Below are 9,211 nucleotides of genomic sequence, written 5' to 3' on the forward strand. Positions count from 1 at the left end.
CTTGAGATTGGAAAAATATTACACATACATCTTCTATCTTTTATAAATAATACATGTATCCTCCTTTTGTTTTACAAAAATTACACATAATACCCCTCTTTCCTCTCATTCGTTAGAATGTTAAAGAAATGCAACAAAACATATGAACATCATAAAAAACGAAAATGAAAGTCAATATCATGAATATTAACCCATGAAAACAAACTAGCATCAGTTTCACTGCACTCAAGAACAATAATAGCTTGTAAAGATTCAACAATGGTATACCAAAGATAAGAGTTTTAAACGAAGGAAGGAGATGAAAATAACTTCATGATTAAAATTTTTAATAAAAGTCAAATGCCTACCATGTGATCTAAAAAATAGACAAAATTAACACCATTAATGATGGATGAGGAGAGACATGTGCAAATAGTGCATACCTAAGAGAAGTTGGTGTGGAGTTTAATCATCATGCACTAATGGTGTAAAACTAATCCAATCACAAATTATGTTGATAATCTTATCATATATGGTGGGTTGTAGTTGAACAACGATATAAAACTTTTTACTCTCCTACTATATAATTTTTTTTCTCAATTTATTATTGTTAATAAAGATCCATAGTTTTTTTTTTCTGGAAAAAATATCTTACTGTTTTTTTTAGTATCTTTTGGGTTATTTATATTCATTCCAAAACTATCTCCTAGATCCATAAATAACCAGTGTCATACCGATATAATTTTAGATATTTTCATATTCAGTTGTGATCCGTTTAATTTAAATTTTTTTTTATTACTCCTTTTATTTTTTTATGTGTCGTTTAAAGTTGTTATGTAAAAATAAAGAAAGATAATAATTTTTTTATTCTAATAAAATAATTATGAGATTTCCTTTTTTTTATTCATTTTTCTTATTTTACAATAAATATATGTGTAAAATATAATTAAGTATTAAAAAATAAGGATATAAATGTATAATTAATAAAAGAATAATTAACATAATTTTAAACTTTACAAATCACATATAAATAAAAATATTTTTTTCTTTTAAAAATACCACACACTTAAAAAGAAACCGAGGAAGTATAATTTTTCTTACAAGAGGAAAAAATATTAATGACACACTATTGATATTATTAATAGAGAATTATTGTTAGTAAATTATATTTATAAAAATTAAAATTAAAATATTGTATGAAAATAATTTAATTGATATATAAATGATTATTTCAACGATAATGAGTATAAATATATAGATATTTAATAATTATAAAAGTTCTCGTAAAAAAAATAAAAACAACAATAACAACAACATTGTAAATAAAGGCTTATTCCACTAGGTAAGGTGGATTAAATTATAGATCACCTAATGTTATTTAACACCATTAAAAATCAAAGCTTAAGTAATATATACATATTTAAAACTTCCAAAATTTCAAATAGTATTTTAATTAATAAAATTTTAAACAGACATTAATGTTGGTTGAATAAATTGAAGTATTTATGAATGAAATTATGTAAGGTAAAGATCTATTATTTAAATAGTTAATTAAGAAATAAATTATTTTTATCTAATATAAAAACTCATAACACACGTCACAGTATAAAAAAACATGCGACTTCATAAAAAGAAAGGAGTATTATCAATTTATCATATAATTTCATGAGAATTAAAAATAATTAAGGTGTCGAATTTAATATGGACCAGCTAAGGTAAATTAAAGACGACAACGAACGAAAGAATATCAAGCTTTCCTTCATGATAAAATAGTAACTGTTGTCGTAATTAAGTTCAGATAGAATTGAAGTACAAATTAGCACGTTAACTTATATAATTTACTTTTCCTAATCTACAAACAATACAACAAATGCCTGAACCTGATCATCGATCCTACGAAGCTGATTACATGCCTGACCCACAATCAACGACTTGTTTGATATAATATAATTTCTCGAAGTTAAACAACAAACTTTAAATTGGTTATAAATTGCATGAACTCCAAACTACATAAAATTGGAGCACATATTGGTGCTTGTGAGGATTGACGTACTCCATTAGGTAATTCCCCCAATTGAGTAATTTTAAGGTATTGCTATTCACTATTCAATTAAAGGTGGAAGAACCTGGAAAAATGGAGAGGGAATCAGTGGAGGCAATTAGCTTTTTCAATTTTTCTTTTATTTTAGCTCTCAAATTTTAAAATTCTAAAAATTATTTCGCACTATTTAATAATGATCGACATGATATAGATATAATTATGTGAAGTCATTGACTATAAAATGACATGTAACATGAAATATTTAAATATATATTAATGCGTTATTAGTAAATAGTGAAACAGATTATGGTTAAAAAATTGAAAAACTTTGAAAGATTAAAACTTACATTAAAAGAACTAAAACTAAATTTAACATGTTAAAAACATATTTTATTCTTATTTTTATCCTTAATATATTATTTGAAAGATGCGTAGATCCATTTTTTGAAGATATTTTAAAATAAATTATTTAAAAATAAAGAATAAACTATTTAACAATTTTCAGTGTCCTTAAAAAAATTTCAGTTTTTTTTTACTTTACTTTAAAAAGATTAAAAAGAGAAAGAAGAGAACGTACCAGATAAAACACAAAGTAGAGAAAGAAAAAGAAAAAGAAAAGCAAGAGAAAGAAAGGAGAGAGAACATAAAAAAGAATAAAAATAAACTTTTGTTTTGTTAAAATTTTAACAGAACAAAAGTTTATTTTTATTTTATTATTTTTCTTTGACATAATTTTCTTTATTATTTTTATTTTATAATAATTAACTTGCTTAATTTTTTTAAGATTTCTTAAAATGTAATTAGCCTATAGCTAATTTATTTTTTTTAAAGGAATAAAAATCCAGAAAAGTTGGATGTATCTAGTGCCCTTACCCGCTTTGCCACTGTCAGCATCATCAATATTAGCTGTTCCACTCATGGGTCCGCTGCTATTATTGCCTGGTGCAATCATCGTTTGACTGTGTTGCACTGCTTGGGAACCATATCTGAACACATTCATAGGCTGCAAGATAAAACCAAATATAGAAAATTAACTAACAAGAGTGCATTATTAAAATATAAAAAAAATTCATATAAAAATTAAGAGTTTAATCATCATGCATTAATAATTTGTCACAAATATAAACATAAGAAATAAAACAAAAAATTAGTGCATATGTAAATATCAAATGATTAAGTAAAGCAAAGAAGAATGAAAAATTTTCACTTGAAAGAACCCAATTAATTAATTACCTGAGAGGCATTTTGCATAAGATGGTAACCCATGTAACGTGCATATTGTTCTGGAAGGCACGGGTTCTGCATCTGGTTTTGGTAGTTAAAGGCACCCAAAACTGGATTTTGACACATTAAATTCTGGTTTGGTATCTGAAGCACAGACATGGCTTGATCATGTGGCACTTTTGGCAATTGCATCGGGTTGTGAATGGAAGGCAAAGAAGGTGCACCCATTCCCATACCCATTTGTGACATATAGTGCTGAATTCCTGGGAACATCACTGGTGTCATGCCACCCCCCATCCACATAACCTATCATGCACCAACAACAAAATTTGTCACATATTACTATAGTGTGAGAATATATCATCATCACATGCATGCTTGTGTATGTGTAAGTTGTATATATGTACCTGAAGCTGAAACTGAAGTGATTTCAAGTATTCGATTGCCTCTTCTAACATTGATGCTTTGTCTGTCTGCACGTACAATCCTTTGTTATTTTATCCATGACCGAAATCTTATGAAAAAGTAGAATCTTTAAAAAAAAAAAAGTGTGGCAATACCACTTTTAACCTTACCAATCACTTACGACATCCATCCGAATCTGCATAGAGTAATAATTAATACATAGACACCTGCACAGTATATCTATTTTATATATATAGTCTTTATTTTTTTGTTATTTTTTCTCTCTCTCAACAATCGCATTATTTATTATATTTACACTTTCTTCTCCTCTATTTCTAATTTTCTATCTATATCTAGCTGTCAGTTAGCGTATAAATGTTCATGCATCGTTTTCGGTCTAGATGCATGCATCTCTACAGAAAAAAGTTAACATAGTGGCAAGTCATCAAGCATTATGATAACGAACCTTGTTACTATTAGGTATCAGTTGCTGCAATGTCCTCATCTTCTCGTTGATCCTATCTCTTCTTCTCTGCATTAGTAAAATAACACCGGTAATAGGAGTTAATTAAGTTGACAAAATAATACAAATAACAAAATTACAAGAAAATACCATGCGCTCACCCTTTCTGATTGATTATGCACTTCTGCTGCACGGTTCCTTCTGGAAGACCTCGTCCGCTGAGAAGCCTTGTTTCCATCAGCTGATTTAAGTTCTGTGTCCTGTTACACATGTAGACACAACTCATCAGCCTACAAAAAAGCCGACAACAATGTCTTTTTTTGAGTTATCATGTTTTTTTTATTTATGATAGTTTTACTTGTAATTAGTCTTTATCAAAAAACTTTGACTAATCACGTTTAGCGAAATCTTCATTCTCAATTACTCATTTTCTATTTACAAGAATCCAATGAGATCTTACTTAAGAAATCTAAATTCAATTCCACTCCACTCAGACTAATGTAATGCTGGTACAACAACAAAGTCTTGTTCTTCTAAGTGAGGATAGTTACATGCATCACACTTGTCATTCAATTCAATTCTTGACTAAATCTTCAGACGCCATCAGGCATAAAGAAAAAAAAAAGAAAAAAGCAAGCATGCATTCATGAAGGGGTAAATGGAAAGAGTAAGAGCATGACCTCACTTTGTTCCTCTAACGCTTCTTCTTCTGTCCCTTTTCTCTTTTGGCCATGATCTCTTGTTGATAGGGAACAGGTTCTTCCGATACCAGTACTTCCCGAGCCACCGGAAGATGAAGTCACAGTTAGTTCAATCATCTCTGATTTTCCTTGGCCACTCTTAGGACAAATCGGTCTTTGGACATAATCTCTGACAGCTTCAGGCTCAGCAGATAAAGTAGTATTATTATTAGTAGTGGCCCAAACACCAGTGCTTGAAATCCTGCTTACATCTTGCTCCTGAGGGATGTGATTGCTGCCACAGTGACTTGAACCAACTGTGATCACTGAGTACTCTCTAGCCTCACTTTGTGACATGTTAGCAGTAGTTTTCTCTCTAAACTGTGTAATACCAGGTGCTGATGGAACATTATTACGGGGTGTTGAAAACTGAGGAAAATTTAGAACCTTTCGTGATGCTCCAAAGTCATGGATTTTCTGAGATGAATCAGGACCATGAAATCTTGGAGCTGGCATAGGAATAGGATTCCCTTGGAGTCCCTGAATACATGAGGGTTTCATGTTAGGTGGTAGTGGTTGTGAACTTGAAGTTGTAGGATGATGGGGGGTACCGGAAGCAAAAAATTTGGCAAACTTTTCCTCTTCCAATTGCCTGATTGGCTTGTAAGATTCAAATTCACAAGTTGGTAGTTCAGATAAAAGGTTTGAACAAAAATCTTGTTCCAATGGGTCCTCAAGTGGGAATTGGACCCATGGGGCGGCATCTTCTTGATCCAAGTTGCTTGAGTTTCCATAGGGACCGCTAGACCTTAATACTGATTGATCACTTTTCTGCACCTGTCTCAAGTTAGATGAATTCCCAAGTGTCTTCCTATGTGTTTGGTTGTGCATAACTACTTGCCCATTTTTCCATAGGAGCTCTACAAGTTCTTGGTCCGGCCTGTATAATTGACCACATAGAGAATTATAATCAAGGCAAAGTTAATAGGGACATAGACATTATCATGATTTGACAAAGATAGATAAACACAAACCCTATGAGCTTTCTTTGGTTGGTGAGACATGTATCACTCTCAAAATCCCAACCAGGAATACTGTTGTTCATGGTTCACCAAACGAGTTGTCTGTTTGAACAAGAGAGGAGAGAACTTTAGACTTGGAGCAGACTTTACAGGCAGAGTAAAATAAAAAAATCTGCATAGTTCAGCTAATTGAGTAATCAAATAAGAATATAGAACTTTTGAAGTGAAAGAAATAATAAAGGAAGAAAGAAAGCCATTGGGTCAAGTGTATGCAACTAGACTTGCCAAGGGGGGAAAAACCAATGAAATGGAACCACAAGTTGATTTTGCCATTGTGATCAATTGTAAATAAATAAAGCAAGGAATGTTCAAACTCCAAGAAACCCGGAAAGGAAAATTATTTTCCTATTTATTACAGTTGAAAGTACATGGAAATTAACAAGAGCAGAAAAAAATACCAAACTTTTAATCCCAACAAAGTCGGAAAAAATTGAGAGTCGGTTAGAAAGCTGCACTAAGTATTAACACTAGAAGATTGAAACACGTACACTTCAAAAACTAAAAAGTGATTGATATGGAACAAAGAAGAACCCCACCTGAGTTAAGGTAAAAACAGATTTTCTTTTGGTTAAGGCAAAGTCTGTTTTTTGCAACTTGTTGAATAGAAGCTAGAAATATATGCTAGCTAGAGACTGATGAAACAAAACTCCCTCTGAACATGTGCTTCTTCTGCTTAGGGAGTTTGGTGACAGACGTGTGGCACAGTTTTTAACAAGGAGAAGGACAGTGGCATAGATCCAAGTTATTAGTACAAAGAGAGAAGAGAGCAAATATGGCATGAAAAAAATGGTATTTATTATATATTGTGCTCGTCAACAGCGAGAAAAACATGGGTAGCTGCACATGTGGCATCAAATGAAGGAACACGGGACCAGTTGAAAACGGGGTCTGCAAAGATTTTGCTGTTCAATATGAATTCACAAACAAGGAAAATCCAATACTCCATGCTCACGGTGGATGCTATCTGAGAGTGCATTGTGGAGGCGACACGTGGCAGGGACAAGGTGTATGTTATTGGAGACTGATAAGGCTAATGCATTGTCCGAAAAAGAAAGGAAAAAGATGTGGTACTCGTTTCATGCTCATCTAGACATCTACTAATCAAAGGCATCAACTATCTAGCAAATATATGCAACCTGTCTGAGTTCTTTTTTTTTTACTTACTTTTTGGTTACAACAATGGTCCAAGAAGAAAACCGACCAACTCAGAAATTTTCATTATTAGTTCAAACGAGTGGAAGGATAATATAGAATCTGAATTCTCTCTTGATCTTAACTAGTATGACATAATAAGAGAAAGATATTTCTGTGTCTGTGTGTGAACTTGAATATATTTTGTGGCTAAAAGTTAGAGACCAATCTTTGGATCCGTTCAAGAGATTGAATTTTTTCGATAAATGGTTTTCTATACAAATGAACCTAAAGATTGAATTCTTAAGAATGCAGATGATACCAGATTTTTATATATGACTCATTATGTACTAGAAAGTATCCTTTTATGAGAGAGAATAGGATTACACTGAAAGCAAATAGCCTTTAGAAATTTTGTACCCAAAACCAAGTATTTCTAAAGAAATTTGGCAAGTCTTGAGTTAAGCTCATGATCAAAGTGTATAATTTAAACTTGTGAACTTTGGATAATATCATGCATGTGAATGATGTAATTATTTGGTTTTATCAGCAGGTCATTAGCATCACTTTCAAAAAAATCTAAAATAAGGTGGAATATAAAGATGAAAATAATTTGAACTTTTGATAATATTATGCATGTAAATGATATAATTATTTGGTTTTCTCCGCAAGTTGTTAGCATCACTACCAAAAAGAAATCTAAAATAACGATGGAATATAGAGATGAAAATAATTTGAACTTGTGAACTTTAGATAATATTATGCATGTGAATAATGTATATATTTGATTTTATCAATAGGTCCTTAGTATCACTATAAAAAAAATCTAAAATAACAACAGAATATAAAGACGGAAATTAGTCCGTCTATGACAAAGATGAAACTAACGAAGACAAAAGAAAAAATTAGTATTTTAGAGAAAATATTTAGAGATGGAATGATTTATTATGTCTCTAGATTCGTCTCAATATTATTTAGTTGTTGTCATGGACGGGTTTTGGAGACGGAGTTGGTCCGTGACAATAATGTTCAACTCTAAATTTGTCTTTGATAAAAATTATACACAATGTTAAATTTTATGTTCAGACTTGAGAAAATGGAGATGTTAGTAAAGTTGCATAACCTAAATTTGGTGAGGGACAGAAAATGGGGGTGAAACCTTGAGATCCAAATGACAAAGATAGTTCATAGCAAAGCAACCAGCCAACTTCTTCACCGCACCAAATAGGATAGGAACTGCTCTATTCACACGATCCAACCAACTCGAAATCAAATAGCAATTTAATGCCGACATTCAATGTTATTTGGCCTTTTTGGATATATACATGCAAATCACTCCCTTCATCCTTCACACTTGAATTTAATTAGTAGTAAAAATTAATTTTTTAGATAATTTTTTATTTATTTTTCAAAAATTAATAAAGTAAAGTATTATTTTTAAGAATAAGTAGGAATTATAAAATTGATTTAGTGGTGAAGGGAGAAGAGAGACCATGGGTTCACTCCTTCACTAACAATCAACAATTAGTATTTGTCTAATAAAAATAAATTTAATTAAATACACATTGAGTTTTATCAAAGTACTTATCAGCCCAAGGCCAAGTTCCAACTGGAAAGTCTTTTCACCTTCGAATCAAAATCACCCAACTTTACTTTAGTCTTTAGTGTAGCAGAATCCTGAAGTTATTTTTTTAACCCTGATTGAAAGTTTATATTTGAAAGGAAAACAAAGATAAAAACGAAAAAGTGTGAAGAATAATATAACAAAAATAATATGAATGTAATAATTAGAGCGGTTGAAAAAAGAAGATCAACCTTCAAGCATTCTTATCATATGAACTCTCGTGTTACTCACCACACTGAAAGGTGCTTATTACTTATAAGAAGATGAATAAAAAGAAAAAGACAAAGAAAAAGATAACCACACTAAGGGAGTAAATGTGTGTACGCGCATAATAGTAAAGGCCATGGGTAGAAAAACCACGACAAATAATGTTGCTATTAAAGTAAAACACAAATTCAAGGGAAGGACAAGTTCATGAAACAATTTTGAACATAAGTATAACGTGGAAAGGGTGAGGTAAGAACTAAGATCGAAGAAGTAGGAATCATATTCATAATTTAGTTAAATATTCTTTTAGTTTTCGTAGAATAAGCAAATTTTGATTTTGATCATGTATTTTTTTATCTCTCTTTTTTTTTCTTT

General features: G+C 31.0%; 1 protein-coding gene across 3 annotated transcripts; it reads right to left on the reverse strand.

Moving 5' to 3' along the window:
* Positions 1–1,741: 1,741 nt before the first annotated feature.
* On the reverse strand, positions 1,742–6,672 carry PIF4A (transcription factor PIF4). Of its 3 annotated transcripts, none has more exons than XM_006575571.4 (9): positions 6,411–6,672; positions 5,827–5,916; positions 4,793–5,732; positions 4,274–4,372; positions 4,116–4,181; positions 3,652–3,717; positions 3,254–3,550; positions 2,894–3,023; positions 1,742–2,105 (listed from the first exon to the last, which is right to left on the reverse strand). In XM_006575571.4, the coding sequence occupies exons 2-9, from the start codon at positions 5,895–5,897 to the stop codon at positions 2,086–2,088; spliced, it is 1,689 nt and encodes a 562-aa protein (XP_006575634.1). In that variant the 5' UTR covers positions 5,898–5,916; positions 6,411–6,672; the 3' UTR covers positions 1,742–2,085. The 3 variants fall into 3 exon arrangements, with proteins under 3 accessions (XP_006575634.1, NP_001364086.1, XP_040862306.1); NM_001377157.1 differs by lacking the exon at positions 6,411–6,672 and adding an exon at positions 6,100–6,136; XM_041006372.1 differs by lacking the exon at positions 6,411–6,672 and having other exon boundaries at positions 5,827–5,917.
* Positions 6,673–9,211: the final 2,539 nt, after the last annotated feature.

The sequence above is a fragment of the Glycine max genome, chromosome 2 (genome assembly GCF_000004515.6).
Source record: "Glycine max cultivar Williams 82 chromosome 2, Glycine_max_v4.0, whole genome shotgun sequence".
NCBI classification, from domain to species: domain Eukaryota; kingdom Viridiplantae; phylum Streptophyta; class Magnoliopsida; order Fabales; family Fabaceae; genus Glycine; species Glycine max.

What these genes read in the sequence shown, in the direction of transcription:
- PIF4A (XM_006575571.4), bottom strand. Translation starts at nt 5,897, where the DNA reads ATGAACAACAGTATTCCTGGTTGGGATTTTGAGAGTGATACATGTCTC. An exon ending in CACTTCAGTTTCAGCTTCAG is followed by an intron (nt 3,551 to 3,651) that starts GTACATATATAC and finishes GGTGCATGATAG; the next exon opens with GTTATGTGGATGGGGGGTGG. An exon ending in TGCTGACAGTGGCAAAGCGG is followed by an intron (nt 2,106 to 2,893) that starts GTAAGGGCACTA and finishes CCATTTTTCCAG; the next exon opens with GTTCTTCCACCTTTAATTGA.